General features: G+C 36.8%; 2 protein-coding genes across 5 annotated transcripts; both read right to left on the bottom strand.

Annotated features, from left to right (window-relative positions):
• LOC109233754 (pentatricopeptide repeat-containing protein At5g39710) lies at positions 1,637-6,155 on the bottom strand. 4 transcript variants are annotated; one of them, XM_019399751.1, is made up of 4 exons: positions 3,491-6,155; positions 3,184-3,300; positions 2,466-2,521; positions 1,637-2,035 (listed from the first exon to the last, which is right to left on the bottom strand). In XM_019399751.1, the coding sequence occupies exon 1, from the start codon at positions 6,085-6,087 to the stop codon at positions 3,784-3,786; it is 2,304 nt and encodes a 767-aa protein (XP_019255296.1). In that variant the 5' UTR covers positions 6,088-6,155; the 3' UTR covers positions 1,637-2,035; positions 2,466-2,521; positions 3,184-3,300; positions 3,491-3,783. The 4 variants fall into 4 exon arrangements, with proteins under 4 accessions (XP_019255296.1, XP_019255238.1, XP_019255347.1 ...); XM_019399693.1 differs by having other exon boundaries at positions 1,637-2,521; XM_019399802.1 differs by lacking the exon at positions 2,466-2,521.
• LOC109233692 (CDPK-related kinase 5-like) lies at positions 8,122-16,023 on the bottom strand. The gene is made up of 11 exons (XM_019399576.1): positions 15,285-16,023; positions 13,404-13,534; positions 13,091-13,132; positions 12,873-12,981; positions 12,689-12,767; positions 12,282-12,578; positions 12,093-12,205; positions 9,374-9,481; positions 9,220-9,282; positions 8,962-9,129; positions 8,122-8,828 (listed from the first exon to the last, which is right to left on the bottom strand). The coding sequence occupies exons 1-11, from the start codon at positions 15,804-15,806 to the stop codon at positions 8,688-8,690; spliced, it is 1,773 nt and encodes a 590-aa protein (XP_019255121.1). The 5' UTR covers positions 15,807-16,023; the 3' UTR covers positions 8,122-8,687.

The following is a 16,413-nucleotide window of genomic DNA, read 5'->3' as shown; positions in this document are numbered from 1 at the left end:
CACTATTGCAAGTAGGAAAAGAGGAATAGGATCTCCTTGTCTAAGACCCTTAGCAGCATTGAAAGGTTACGTGGTTTCTCCATTCACAAGGATAGTATAGTTAACTGTCTTGATGCATTCTATTATCCACTTGATAAACCTATCAGGATAACCAAGCTCCTCCATCACCTGTTGTAGGAAGATCCATTCTACTGAGTCATAAGCTTTTTGGAGATCAATCTTTATCATACACCTAGGAGATATCTGAGCTCTAGTGTAGGTTTGACTAGCTCATGAGCTGGGATGACATTGTCAGCAATCTTTCTACTAGAAATGAACCCTGCTTGAGCTTCACAAATGATGAATGGCATGACTTTCTGCAATCTAGAAGCAAGATCTTAGAGATCATCTTGTATAGGATTGAACAGCAGGCTATTGGTCTATATTCTTCGGCTGTGGTAGGCTTAGTCACTTTAGGAACTAATGTAACAGTGGTGCAGTTGATGGCCTTATAGATCTTTCCAGTTGAGAAGCACTCCTTTATAGCATTTGTGATCTGAGTGTTGATAATGTCCCATGCTTTTTTGTAGAAAACTGCATTAAATCCATCAATACCTGGAGCTTTATCATCACCAATTGCTTTAAGACTCTCAACAATCTCTTGAGTAGTTACCTCTGCACAGAGATCAACTCTTTGCTGATGAGACAGTGTAGGACCATTCTTCAATGGTAATTTCAAACCCATTATTACCAGAAGAGAAGTGGGTGCATTGGTAATAAAAATATTCCTAAATAATTTGTGTAGTCTTGTAACTTTAGCATTCACATTAATAATAATTTCTGAAAATAGTGGAGCAAGAAAAACAACAAGTGATTTAAATAAAAAGAGTTTGGGAGATTTTGGATTACTTAACAGATCAAGGGGTAATTTTTAAATGTTTGCTGATGATAGGGTATATTTGGCCAGATAGTATAACAGTAGGGGTAAATTTGGCAACAGAGGTTAAATATAGACAATATTTGAAAGTAAAGGGGTATATTTGGCCCTTTTTCCCTTTAGTTTTCGAAGATTAAAAGAATTTTTTTTAGTGAAAGCCCGTTTGCAGAAATAAGGGGCGTTTAAACTTGAAGCTGTCTCACTCTGACCTTATACTTGCCTAGCATCAGCCAATTAGGATTAAAGTCACAAGATTTACCAACAGTATAATCAACTGTTAAAACAAATAAAACCCATCTAGCAGCAATTAAAATTTCCCGGCGGTCAACACCGATGATGTAGCAAGTTTAGTAAGGCAAGAAAGCAGGGGTATCGCTTGTTAGAGATTGCTGGATACTGTGCTTAAATGAGCCATTCAAACAAGTACGCCATACCTTTTTACACAAGTTCACTCATAACAGGGAAAATTTATTCTTTTTCTTATTGAAAAGGGTTGGGGGTACTGAGGGGAGAATTGTACGTTCAACTGAAGACTCGACACAAATTGGAAAGATTATCAGTTTTATGTACCAATGTGTTGGAAATACCAATTGTGTCGTCCTGGGAAGTAGAAGACAACCGATTAAAACATAGGTGAATTAAAAAAAAAAAAAAAAAAAGGTCCAGTGGACAGGATTTTGGTAAATCAAATAAAATACTAATAAGTAAGCATAACCAGACTTTCCAAAACATGGGGGTGCCGTTCAGCTGCTTAAAATTGATGTAAGAAATATGAAGAATATATGGCACCAGAGTTGCTCTGGGAACAAACTGCTAATGTTGGAGTGGAGAACATAAAAGCCAGGGACAATTTTGAACGAATAATGAGAGGTCCAGCTTCTAACCAAGGAAACATCATCCATACATTTAAACATGGATTCTTGTTAAAGGCAACATGCTTTCACTTCCAAATGCATGAGGAGAGATTATGTCAATGCCAATTTTGCACTCCATGAAGCAACTGCTGTGACATGCTTGCCGCAACCCCGTAGTCACAAGGCAACTATGGACTATTATAGCTTGTACTAAAATGCTCAGCTTTCGCCAACTTGCATTGACCACCAATTTTAGGAACATCATCTAGAAGCAACATGAACTGGCTTAGCAAACAACTTCACGATATATGCCCCTCGGAAATTCAAAGGATGCTGATAGCATTAGGCATTATCACAAAGACCGCAACTATCATCATCTTATCAGAATGATGCAAATGAAAAAGACCGTCAAGCATGCAGGTAGCTAAAGAGAGTGTATTACAAGCATCCACAAAGTACTCATCTGATTAAAGTATCTATGTTAACCATCCCAAAAAAAAAGCTACTAGCAAAGAAGAGTTGAACAATAATAGCTTTGGATTGGTTAATCATAAAAAATTGCTCTTTCCTCTTCAGTCATATCATTGTCTAAATTTAATTGGTTAAGCATAAGAAATTGATCCTGCGGTCACGTCTTTGTCTAAGTATAATTTTAGCAAGAGAACCAAACATATTAGCAAAAGACGATGTCATACCTGAAATTTGCACACTTTCTCAAACGGAACTCGTCTCTTTCCCATTTTTGATTCACCTGTTCAAATAAACCCCTACTTATTGCTTAAAGGGATTTGAAACGCCGTTCAGCCTTTACTTACAAAAAAAAGGTGTTCAGCTTTTTGTCAAGGCATTTTTTATATATGGACCAACGATTAAAGTAGAGCAGATGTATTACAGAAAGAAATGAGAGTATGGTACATCTAGTTGGCATGTGCTCAGTTAATCTATGTTGCGTGGACTCTCCAAAATGTTGCCGCACCCGTGTCGGATCCTCCAAAAATACACTATTTTACACTACTTTTGAAGGATCCGACACGCACCCGGCAACATCTTTGGAAAGTCTGAGCAACATAGCAGTTAATCAGCCAATACAAAAGGCAAGGTTTACATGAGATACATGACATAGATGCTGGGAGGGAATGATTAATATGATAGTGTCATGTTTTTTGAAAGGAAAGGTATTCTTAATGAAACAATCAGCAGTTCAGCACTAAGGAGGAGCTCTAATCTTTACATAGTACAAGATGACCCCAAAAGCCAAAAACCTCCCTTCTATCAATGGAGGAAATTCCATGAAACAACAACATACCCAGTGTAATCCACAAGTGGGGTCCATGAATCCCAACATATCTGCCCCATTTACAAGTTGTTGTTTACACCCCTAAAGAAACGCAAAACTATACAGTTAAAGTTTACCTTCTAAATTAGTTGGCTTTGTATTCATAACATCTCAATTTCTCTTTCCAATCTGCCCATATACAAGCAAGGATGGTGGTCCATATTCTCCGCATGCCTTGATAGATGGTGCCATTTCTGAAGAGAAAAAACCAAAATAATTTGCAGTTGATAACCATAAACTGACATCTCCAAATGCTAGAATCTAAGGTTAAATATAATTGAACTCTCTCAAGAAGTTCAAAAGTCTTATGCAGAATTTCATGTGCAGAAAACTTATAAAATTGAGGTACATTTTAAATCCAAAAATAGGAGTTGAATATCTGACCTTCCAGCTTGTGGGAAACTGTTGAATTACAAGCAAATCAGGAAATTAACCATATCGAACGAGAAAGTTGCTTGACTGAATAAGGTGACAGCTTCCCAACAACTCTATTTCAGAAGATTTCTAGCAACTGTTTTCTGAAAGAAGTTTTCCAACTGTTTTCCTATGTTCACAATGGAATGAGAAACGTAGAGGAGTGGAAAGCAACATGTTGCAGCCCAGTTTTCTGCTGCTTGATGCACTCTAACATGCACATGACAAAAGTAGTGTAATCATTCCAGATGATAAATACTTTATCATGGCATGTGAGAAAAAGCAGTTTTCCCACTATTCGGAAAAAGGCCATCCTTGGCCATATCAGTAAGTACATTGAATACTGCATCCATGTTCCCTTCCTTGTAGTTTACATCAACAATACCTTTTGCTAGCTCACCATCAGCAAGTTTACAGGACCCCAATGTGCTTTGAATTACTTGATTTAATTCTTCACTCATCCCTTCTTTAAATAGTTCTTTCATCAGCACAATAAGACTAACTGTATGAGGAACAAATCCAAAACTCACCATTTCTCTATAAAGATGCAAGGCTCTATGTAAATTCCCACCCCTAGAATGACCATGTATAAGCAGGTTGTAAGCCGCTTCACTCGGCTTCTTGTCTTTTTGCAGCATCAACTCAAAAACTCTGTCCGCTTCATCTAACAAACCTTTCATGCAGAATCCTTTAATAAGATCTGTTGCACTCTTAAAATCAAGATCATTGCAACTTTCAATCAGCATATCATATGTGACACTACTAGGAACTGATTGCTCATACAACAACTTGAACAGAAGCTGCTTTGCTTCTCTAGTGCGAGCTTGTTTGTTGAGCCCGTTGATTAGGACACTGTAAGTGACGACATCAGGAAAGAAACCCTTATTTATCATTTCATTATGCAGGTTAAGAGCGCCTTTAATATCCCCTTCTAAACAGTATGCACCAATAAGTGTAGTATATGTAAACTTATCAGGTTGAATACCCACTCTCAACATCTCCTGGAAAAGCTCACGAGCTTCAGTCAAGCTTTGCTGCTCACAAAGACCTTGAATTAGGGATGAATAAGTAATAACATCAGGTGAAACCCCTTTCTCAACCATCTGCTGCTTAGCACAGAATGCCCTTTCCAAATTGTGGTTTCTACAAAACCCAGATATCATTGTACTATAAGTTACAACATCTGGGACCACCCCTCTCCGTTCCATCTCTTGAATTACACTTAAAGCATCTTCCATCCTGCCCAATGCACAATGCCCGTTAACTAAAGCATTATAAGTCACAATTGAAGGGGAAAAGCCACTTGAAATCATTTCATTCAAAAGTTTATAAGCCTCATTCATAAAACCCTGCTGAGAGAAGCCAACAATTAATGTCGTGTAAGTTCTCTCGTTAGGATATAATCCCCTAGCACGTAATTGATCAAAGAATTCCATCGCGCGATGCAAATTCCCAGTCTTGCACATGCTGTTGATCAAAGAAGTATAGGTCACAACATCTGGAGACAACCCATTCCTTAACATTTCCGAGTGCAAAACAAGTGCTTGATGAAAATTACCCTCTCTGCAATAGCCATTTACCAGAGTGTTATACGTCACTTCATCAGGAACTAATCCCTTTCCCCTCATATCTTCCAAAACCTCACTCGTCTCTTTCATCCTTCCTTCTCTGCATAACCCATTAATAATAGCATTATACGTGACCACACTTGGTTCCAAGTTCCTAACTTGCATTAGTTTCAAAAATTCAACTGCCTCATCAACCTTACCTATTTTACAGTAAGCACCGATTATTGTGTTATATGTTACAACACTAGGCAAGCAGCCACATTTTTCCATTTCATTTAAAAAAGCCAAACCCTTTTTCAAATCCCCTTTTCCACAAAGGCCCCGGATCATAATATTATAAGTATAAACATTGGGCGAAACCCCAGAATTAACCATATCATCATAAAACTTCTGAACTAATTCAAAAGACCCATTACACGAGACCCTGATCAATGCATCAAGAATGGAATTATAGGACAAAACAGTAAGCATAAACCCATTAGACTTGGCTAATTCAAAGATATTCATGGCATTATCAATCATTTTCAAATGAGAGTAACTTTTTACCATCAAGTCAAACACAGCAGAGCTAGACTTGCAAGAATGGTAAGTGTCCTTGAGACATGAAAAGACAAATTCACCCTTGTCATCGGGAGATTTCACAGCGACGTCCTCGGCGAGGGATTGGGCGGTCTTGTAGAGCTTGAAACGAGTGAGGATATGAATGGAAATGAACTTGCACTGAAGGTTGAAGAATTGGCGGTGACGTGCCCAGTTGATGAATCTTAGAACAAGGGGTTTATCAAATTGGGATTGGAAAAGTAGGGAAGAAGCATATTGAGGGGTGAATTGGGAAGATAAGGAGTTTAAGGGAATTGGGTCGTGGCCTTTGAGGATAGAAACTGCCCTGTTCACAAAAATGATATCGGAGGGAGAAGGGAATGGTGAGTCTAGGGTTTTTGGTTGGAGTTGCCGAGTTGAGCAATGGAGGGCCCTCCGGTAGGGTTTAACAAGTAGCATGTCGGAAAAATGGAGCAACGGCGACTGTTGTAACTTGTAACATGTACCAGTTACTTACAGGTAGAAGAAATAGCGATTACATTACAAAATCATATACTCCACTTTTTTAGAAAGGTCCCACCGCTGACATCCTAAAATAGAAAATAATTTTTTTTAACCGCTACATTATTTAGCGGCTATTAACTTGTTATAGCTATCATATACATAATTATTTCTATAGCTACTATTAAATTATTACGACAATGTATTAATGAATACAACAGCAAAAAGAGCCTACAAAGCAGGGTAGTCCAACTGTACGCGCATATATTCATGAATACAGTAACAACAATCACCTTAAAAATAGGTCTGTCCAACTCTCTAATAACGAAAATAATATTAATTAGCGTGATACACTCCTAATATAACTCAACAAAATCAATTCTAACATGCTTCATTATCAACCTAATTAATTAAAATGATTTTTCAGTGGTATATAACTGTTGTATTTAACTTTTGTATTTAGTGTATTTCAATATTATTTTTTTACTGTTGCATTCATTAGATTCAATGTTTCAGTGTACTTAAATGTATTTGTATTAACAATATTTTAGTTATTCCTAATACATGTTATTACTGTTGTATTCTGTATATTTTATTGGTTGTATTCACTGTTATTTCTATTTGTATTCAGTGTATTTTACTGTATTTTAAATTAAATATATTTATTGTTTATATTCTATTCTATTTTAATGTTTGTATTCAGTGTATTTCAATGTTGATATACAGTATGCATGAATACATGTATATTCAGTTGTATTAAAAAAATACAGACCTCCGAAATACATAAATACAGGCAAAAAAATATATTTATGCAAAAATACAATGTGTTTGAGTGAATTTGTACAAAATACAATGTATTTGTATCATTGTGTGTGACTAAATAGCAAAGAATGAGAAGAAAGTTCGTCGGAAATGGTATTTTCCGGTCAAGACTCCTTGTGTTGACTGTATGTGATCATAGATAGACGGAGCGCATTGCAAAAGACTCCTTGTGTTAACTGTATTGCAATTAGTCGATTGCTCAGCATTATGCCTCTCTGTTAGAAAGTGAAGGCACAGTATATCTTGAAATCACTGGTTTATAGACGAGAATATTCCCGCTACTTGATCTAATAGCGAGTGATCGTTGTCTTCCTTCTCATCCACACCTCCGAATATTCAATCGCAGTAACCCTAGAGGAATCGGCTTATTTTGCTCGAACAGAGAGAAGAAAGAGAGAGAAAGAAGAAAAATTATGAGATAGAATCGTATGTTAATTTAAAGAAAGAGAAAGAAAAAATATAAATAGCTTAGTATATACCATGAATACCTATTTTGCATATAAAATATAAAAGGTAGCTATAGAAAATAATATTTTAAAATGATTCTAGTTTATAATAAATATGGTGTATACCTTTGCTATATTTGGTAAAATTTTCATTTTTTAATAGGGAACATAGGACTTCAATAGACCCTGCAATTACCCTCGTTGGAATTTTTGAAAGAACCAATAATACTTACAGAAGCTACCTTATATAGTGTACTAAAATCCTGTTGTTTTAGTACAAGCAATTATTTTCAGAGTTTTTTCACCTTCTTTAGCCGAGGGTCTATCGGAAACAGTCTCTTTGTCCTTCCAGCCCTTCCAGAGTAGGGATAAGGCTGTGTACATGTACCCTCCCAAGACCCTACTTGTAAAATTTTACCCTCCCAAGACCCTACTTGTAAAATTTTACTGAGCGGTGGTTGTTGTAATTATTTTCAGAGTTCCCATCACAATACTCTTTTCAATCACCAACATCTGCTTTGTTTAAGTAGAGTTTGTCGACATGCAAAATTGTAGGACATGTTATCTTCAAGCTAGAAATTAACTGGCAAAATCCATGTCCATTAACTTCCCTTTGATTTTGGAATGTATTTTTTGACAAAGTCCATTAGTATTAAACAGACCTTTTGATACTTGGTTGGATGTTAAAATAGATAGGGTTGCTGCAATTTTCAGTTCAGATAATGAGAAAATTAACAGCCTTTAGTTTATGGAGTTGTATAATTAAGCACCAGAAACAGAAGCACCTTATCTGCTAGGGAAGAGGATACAATTTAACAGCCAGGCAACTTTAGCCTGGACTCAAATTGGACAACAAATAGAGAATACATCAACTAAATCATCCAATTCCAGCATTGAATCAACTAAGGTCCTATGTTTTCTATACTGAGCACCACATTCCCAATTTAAGTGGCATATCTAGAAGTAACTACATCTTGTTAATCCCTGTTGGCAGGAGTTGCAACTAGGACCATTCCCCTTAGTAGCAAACAACTGCAAATCCAATCAACAATCCGCACACCATCAGAAATCTTTACACTATACGGTATGGAAACAAAAGCTATCAATACGTGCTATAAAAGTGGAAACCGTGAATCAAAGATACTCCAGACAGTCCAATTCAGGGCAGGCCTCTTTGACGCTTCAGTGCAAGGTGGCAGATAACTGAAATGTTGAAGCGCTTGAAGGTTTATCTCAGCCACACTGTCTAGACATGGTACATCCAATATTCTCCAAAGCATGTTTCACATATTACTGCGCCTTTGCAAGTCCTCGAGTGGAAGGACCATGCAACAATTTCACAAATCCAAGAAAACTTAGCTTTCCATCTGTATGCCTTATCCAGTCATGTAGAACAGCATGAACTGGTACCGAAGGACCCAGTCCAAGTTCCTGAAAGCGAGATTTGATCACAATTTCAGGCAGTAAACATGTCATGAAACATACAGTAAGTACTCAGTACACTCAAAAAGTCATATACAATGCAAACGCGAGAGCAGAACATGGCATTTGTAAGGAAACTTACAGATGCAAGTTCTTCTATCATAATAGCCCTATTGCCATCCTTCTCAAAAATTTCATATGCACACCTAGCATGTTGTTCCCAGCGCTCAAGTGCCTCCAACTGATGAACACTTGAGGCAGCTGCGCAGAATTCTTCAAAATCCATCTTTCTATATTGAAGTGCATTTAGCTGTCAAAGATGACAAAAAAAAAAAACAGTTAATCATAAGCTACAAGCACAGAAGAAGCAGGGAAACACAAGTGACAGTTATGTCAGTACCGAGGCAAGAAAATCCGGAATGCGCGACTCCTTCATAGCATCTGTTCCATATTTCATCAGCGCCTACATGGCACAAAAAGAGCAAGGAGATAAGATCTTCAGGCTTCAGCAAAAACCGCGGAAGAGCTGAAGATGAGAGAGTTGAGATACTAACTGATCTTATATTTTCTAGTTTTATGCTGCCATTTTTGTCCGGCTCCAGCAATGCAAATTGCTCCTTCAGGTAGAACAATTCATCTGCTGTCAAAGTTTTCGACATTGCCTGCAAAGGCAAAAATATTATTAATATACCAAGTCAAATGTACCAAGACTATGATCATCAGAGCTGATAAAAGAGGTAGAATCACCATATCAATTTACATAAATCAATAGAACTTTAGAAAAACTCAGCATTAATCAGGTTAACTTCATCCCGAATACCTAGCGATTAAATTAAAGAGATCCCTTTTTCACCTTTCAGAGTTCTGGTAAATAGAGTACAACATAGAGCTTTATGAACCCACAATATGAGAAAGAAGCATAATATCATTTGCTTTTCTTCTCGGAACATCTAAACTAAACCATGTAAGAGCGATACACATCCTGAAAGTTATCCAAGTGAACTTATCGAGACTAACAGCTCAAGAGTGAAGAAACAAAATCAATAGGAACAAGTTACTTTAGCCCCGATCTCTTTTCCCATCGTGGAATAATAATCTATCAAGATAATTTCACAGGCTAAAAGGGATTTAGCAGATATATTCACCAGACTAGTTTATTTTATCCTAGAAAGATTTTAGTGTCGTCACGTTCAAGATGAATTAGCGCAACGGCTGCGTCCGAGACCCAAGAACTACCGACAAATTGTACAGCTTCATGAATGCAGAAGAATTATCATGTTATCTTCTTCGGTTATTCGTTTATTCCTCGACCTCTCTCCTTGGATAAGTATCTTATTTGTAATAATGGGCAGGTGCTTCATAGATCCTATGACTATCCTGTCACAATCTATGTAATTCATAGCTCGTTTGCCCAAGCTGCAAAAATCAGCTTATTTTGAGAAGTGCTTTTTTTCAAAAGTGCTTTTCTCAAAAGTACTTTTGGTGAGAAGCAATTTGTGTTTGCCTAATTAGTTTGAAAAGCACTTCTGAGCAGCAATTAGTGTTTGGCCAAGCTTAAAAAAACTGCTTCTACGTGTATTTTTCTCAAAAGTGCTTCTCAAAAAAGTGCTTTTGGAGAGAAGCTACTTTTTTCTGCTTCTCCAAAACTGCTTCTGCTTCTCCTCAAAAGCACTTTTTTTCCTTCCAAAAGCTTGGCCAAACACCTCAATTTTTGGCCAAAAGTGCTTTTGGCAAAAAAAAAGCACTTTTGGCCAAAAAGAAGCTTGGCCAAAAAGGCTATCAGACTCAAGGAAGTAGTTAACAGTAAAGATCTTAAAGTAAAACAAGTTACTTTGGCCTCAATCACTTTTCCAATCGTAGAATAATAATCTATCAAGATAATTTCACAGGCTAAAAGGGATTTAGCATATATATTCGCCACCACCACCACCAACAACCCAGTTGAATCCCACAAGTGGAGTCTAGGGAGGGTAGTGTGTACGCAGAAGGTAGAGAGGTTGTTTCAGATAGACCTTCAGCTTAGCAGATATATTCACCAGACTAGTTTATTTTATCCTAGTAAGACTTTATTGTCATCACTTTCAAGATGAATTAGGACAACAGCAAAAAGTCTTATAGTAAAACATCCCTGGAACTAAAAAAAAGTTTTATGAAAAAAAGGAATTGCTTTTCAGGAGAACAAGCACTGCCCCAAAATCAAAGCAACTTGTCCATTCCGATGATTAATACCTATGGCAATATAAGCTTTTTCTCACATATCCCTGATAACGGGTGAGACATATCTTTCTTTTTTATAAGTAATTGGTGAGACTTATCCGGTATCCTACACCGCATAACTGCACGGATTGGGGTAGAAGGTTCACTGAACCCTTAGGGGACACCCAAAGCGTCTGTTTTCAGTGAAATCTTGCTACAAAATCCTGTCTTTTAATGACAAAACTGCTTCTTGGCCTTGAAATCAGATCTGGTTTTAACAACACTCCCCTGTCTCCTGCTTCTCTTGGTTAGTGGCTAGGGAGGCCTGCTTCACTCAAAACAACCTTCAGCAAAGAGGCTTTCAAACTCTGTAGTTGATGTCCTCTGTGAAGACCATCTTGAAGAAGAAAATCGCCGTTTTCTTCACTGCAAGGTCACTTCTCAACTGTGGAGTTTATTTTTGCTATTCTTAGCATGAGTTGGCCTATCCCACTCTCCTCCCAAGAGTTTTTTACTTGCTGGAACAGAGATGGTGCCCACAAACAATCCCTCAAAATTTGGAATACTATACCCCAAGCTATTTGGTGTACTCTCTGGACAGAAAGGAAAAACAGAATTTTTAAGGCAACAAGAGAACTACGTATCCTTAAGTTTAGAGCTTTTTCTCTGCTAGCTTTTTGGTGCAAACTGGTCTTTGTACAGGATACTGATTCCTCGTTAGATATGATACAGGAGCTGCACAACTTGTAACTATGTTTGACGCACTAGCTTACTGCTTATTATCCACTATAGTTGAATACCTTATCACTTATCAAAGAAAGTGTCAATGCTCCTCTATTAATGATTACCTTATCAAAAAAACTTACCAAAGAAAGTAATTGCAGAAACTTTATTGAAAGACAAAAAGGAAAGGTGGCTTAAAACCTTAAAAACTATTTGTTTTTTGAGAATAAAACCCTTATAAACTATTTCAAAACCTAAAACCAAAAGATAGGAAAAAATAAATAGATAAGCTATCAAGGGCACAGACAGATATATCAGGTTCTATTAATTGTTCCAGCTAAATAATATACACACCCTTAAAGCAGCCTTACGCAAAGAGGATGATCGCATATACGCTTTCATGAGTCGAAATATAAGAACATCAAGTGGTAGGTTTGCACCACTGTGATTCCGCATCCAAGGATGACCTGCACAAGGGGGTGATTAGAAGAGGCTATCTAAAGAAAGAGAATCCCAAAAAATTTCACAGGAGAAAACACTCACATAAAGCTTGAGCAGCACTCATTCTTTTCCTAGGATCTTTATTCAGTAATCGCTTGACAAAATCTTTAGCCTCCGAAGTTAGTGTAGGCCAAGGTGCTTCATCATAAGTTGGATCAGCCTTTAAAACAGCCCTGAAGATTCCAGACTCTGTGCGAGCCCAAAATGGACGACTACCACACAGAAGAATATATGCTATCACACCTATACTCCACACATCAGCCTCTGTACCATATGATCTATGAAGAACTTCTGGTGCTACGTAATATGCACTTCCAACAATGTCATTAAGCTTTTCATCTGCATACATCATATTTAAAGCATTTAATGGAGAAGGCAAATATCTCTTTGATTGCTATAGAGAAGACAAATATTTAGAAATCATGCAAATATGCATGATGAAAACCAACCTGGTCTCACAAAATCTGATAAGCCAAAATCTATAGCTTTTAACTGGGAAGATTCATCCTTCGACGAAAACAAAAAATTCTGAAAGAAGACATGGAAAAAATGAGATACTTTTGTAACTAGTGAAAATAAAAAAAGAATAACTAGTGTTCTAATTTGCAAGGCCAGTTTGAGGAATCTGTTTACCTCGGGTTTAAGATCACGGTGCACAACACCCTGGAGATGACAGAACGCAACAACATTCAATATCTGTACCATAACGGCCTTTGCATCCTCTTCTGAGTACTTCCCACCGCTACCAAAGGAAATGAGAAGGAAATAAAATAGTATACCCAAAAAGTTAACTTAGAAAAGACAAATCCATAAATTAGAAGTCAAATTCCGTAAATTAATTAAAGACATACCGTGCAAGTATTCTATCAAGGAGCTCTCCTCCTTGGCATAACCTGAACAGAAAGTTTTCAATAGTTCACTTACTTTCATATCCTTAAAAGACCATGCTAGGGACTCAAAACAAATTCTTCTAAAGCCTGATGCTATAAAGGTTTAGGGTCATGCACTTTCTTTGAGTAGCTAAGTTGTGGCTTAATACCAAAACTTTCCTCCATGTTGAGCTTACATGAATTATCCCCTGACCAGAAGCATCACTAAGACAGACAGGAAAAACCTTACAGCAAAATAGATTAGATCTCACTAATGTGTGGTTAAGATTCTTACTCCATCACTACATAGACATTATCCTGATCTTCAAATGCATCATAGAATTGTATCAGATTGTTATGTCCTGTTAAGGCGCGCAAAATTTTAACTTCCCTTCTAACATCCTCGATGGAAATAGCTGTTGTCATCTGAAAGGCAACAAAATTGGAGTAAATTGATAGTCAGCCGTTAAGACGGTAAGATATACAGAGAAGAATTGCATCTGACAAAACTTAAACCCCCAAAAGTGAATTCATTATAGTGTTACAAATATAACGGGTCATAAGTAAACGTTAGCAGCAATGTAACTTCATCTGTAAGCTACAAAACATGATATGGTCTTATGAGATCATGTAGAAAATTTTTACTAAACCTATCTACTACCGAAACCTTTTCTTTTGTCCCTCAAAGTAGTCAGCTATAAAATCTTTTTAAGCACACAAATAGTTATTCTCGTGAATTTATAGAGTCTTTCTGTCTACTAGTAAAGCAGAAGCTCCTCCAACATAAATATCTACCTTTTCGATAATTATAGATAAGCAGAATGGAGCATAACAGTGTGATTGAATCTCTTATTCCGTCTAAGACATGGTATCTTTCCCTTCAAAGATTATATAAGATCATTTTGTATATTATTTCCCTATACGAAACACCCTGTGACTGAATAGGATTTCATCAAACAGAGTGAGTCATATTGGGTATGTTGTTGTTGTTGTTGTTGTTGTAGAGTGAGTCATGTCATCACCTCATAGTGACAAGAATATTGGCTGCAGGAGTCGATGTTAGGTTTCTAACACCAATGGGATATAAAGATACCAGTTGCAGCCTCCTCAGTGATAAGGCCAAAAGTATCAGATTAAAGTTTGTTAGTCACTATGTAAATGTACAACTTGCTTGAAATTTTGTCACTTGCTGTCGGCCTTTCTAAACCATGCGGGATTCATGACTTGTGATTACATTTGATTTGGTACGTCATGTTCTAGCATAATCGTATATCTTTTTCCTAGAGATGATACTGGCACCTTTTAAAGAGGAGTTCTTGGAGCAAGAAGATAATCATATGCAATGTTCCTTTTTTTTGGGTTGATAATTACAAATGTTCATCAGTTTTAAAAGCAGTGACTAGCATCAGTCACATAGGAAAGTCAGCCCTTGAAGTTCTGAGAAAGATATGAATAGTTTAACTTGCATAGGTGATTTTGTGAACCAAAAAGTAAAAATCTTTAGGAGTCAGACCGGGACACTATACTAAGCAAGTTTGCTAATTGATTATGTTTTCATCAAAGGAAATGGACAAGAGATTGCACAATTCTATAATGCTCAAAACCCACCAACTCCTCAATTTTTAATAGTGTAAGCCACTATACTCTTTTCAAACATTTCATGGACCCCAATAAACTTCAATTGGAATATTTAACAAAAGCTACTACTAAAAAACAAGACTAACACAGCACTTACTAGCAATTTCCTAGAAAGGGAGAGTTTATGCCCACACAAAAAAGGGGATTTTGAATTATTTTTTTTTAAAAAAAAAAAGTAAAAGTAGCTGGAGAATCTTGAACTTTGATTTTGAACACAACAGTTTTAAGTGAAAAAAAACCCCAAATTCACAAGATAAGAGTGGAGAATAAACTAAAGAACTAAAATACATGTGGGCGGTGGGAGAATTAAGGGAGCAAGAGGATGATCTACTCATCCCACCCCCACAAAGAGAGGCAGAGAAAGAGATAGAACAAAACTTAAACCCAAAACAATTTTAACCAAAGGAAATAAATTCCTAAAAAAACCAACTTTTCTCAACATAAACTTCATGGATCAGACATGTAAGTTATTCAAAACACATACATATACTTCAATGCAGTATAATCATAAGGAACAAGTAAGAGAGAAAGGAGTAACCTTGGCTTTTGGAATGACCTTAACAGCAACTTGTTGACCCTTAAGTTCACCTTTCTTAGCAATAGCAGAACAAGTATACCCAAAATGACCTCTACCCACTTCATCCCCAACCTCATATTTACTCTTAAACTGCTTAGAAAACCCAAAACTTTTATCCAAGTTAGCACCTTCAGTTTCCTCTCCTTCAGGAATAGCAGCAGCATTAGGCTTTACACTACCGTGCCGCCTTAAAAGCAAAGACTTTATGTGTTTTGCCGGAGAAGGAGGAGGAAAAGGGCGTTTAAATAACCTCGCCGGAGTAGAATTACCACTCTTAGAACCAGAAGACTGACGGGCAGGAGATTTCTTGGATAAAAAATAACGAGCGGGACTAGGTGAGTAAAAAGGGAAAAAAGGTGACTTTTTTACTTCATTGTTGTCCTTGTTCGGGTTTGGAGTTTCCGGTGGTGGAAGGATTTCGAGGGAGTCTTTTGGGGCAAAAGGATTGGGTTTATTCGGAGGCTTTGAGGTACAAGCACCCATGGTTATTGGAACAGAATCTTAGAGGGAAAACATAGTAAAAATTCAAGAATCGAGAACAATGGTGTGAAAAAAAAAAAAAGGTAGAGATTTAGACAATGGTGGTTAGAAGATTGAGATTTCCTGAGGGAAGAAAACAGTATGTATGTTATATGTGTGTAATGGATGGATGGATGGATGGATGGAGGATGGGTAGCTCCGTTATAATGGAGCTGCATTGGAGTAGTACTTTTATGTCGAAAGCCACGCGTCATCCACGTGAGAATTTACTCCCCAAATTAACTATGCCCTAATTGGCTACACTCTCCTGTGGTCAAGTCTTGTGGAATTCTCCTAATCGTCCACTCCATTGTGTAAAGGCAGAATAGTTAAAAAGACCCTATGAACTTTGACCATTTTTAACGAGCGTATACCTTAATTATATGTGATTTTAATTATACCAGTATTTAATGAGCAAAATTACTTTAGAATTTATTTGGTTGGAAAATAAGTTATTACATAACTAATTATTTTAGGATTAGTTATCTCATCCTCCCACAAAATTTAAAAAATACCACAATTTTAAGATAACTAATCCTAATATTAATTATAATTTTTAAATTTTTTTTTA

The sequence above is a fragment of the Nicotiana attenuata genome, chromosome 1 (assembly GCF_001879085.1).
Source record: "Nicotiana attenuata strain UT chromosome 1, NIATTr2, whole genome shotgun sequence".
Taxonomy (NCBI): domain Eukaryota; kingdom Viridiplantae; phylum Streptophyta; class Magnoliopsida; order Solanales; family Solanaceae; genus Nicotiana; species Nicotiana attenuata.
This window is presented reverse-complemented; position numbering and strand designations above follow the sequence as displayed.

What these genes read in the sequence shown, in the direction of transcription:
- LOC109233754 (XM_019399641.1), bottom strand. Translation starts at nt 6,087, where the DNA reads ATGCTACTTGTTAAACCCTACCGGAGGGCCCTCCATTGCTCAACTCGG.
- LOC109233692 (XM_019399576.1), bottom strand. Translation starts at nt 15,806, where the DNA reads ATGGGTGCTTGTACCTCAAAGCCTCCGAATAAACCCAATCCTTTTGCC. An exon ending in AGGTCATTCCAAAAGCCAAG is followed by an intron (nt 13,535 to 15,284) that starts GTTACTCCTTTC and finishes GTTGCCTTTCAG; the next exon opens with ATGACAACAGCTATTTCCAT. An exon ending in CTTGATAGAATACTTGCACG is followed by an intron (nt 12,982 to 13,090) that starts GTATGTCTTTAA and finishes TTCCTTTGGTAG; the next exon opens with CGGTGGGAAGTACTCAGAAG.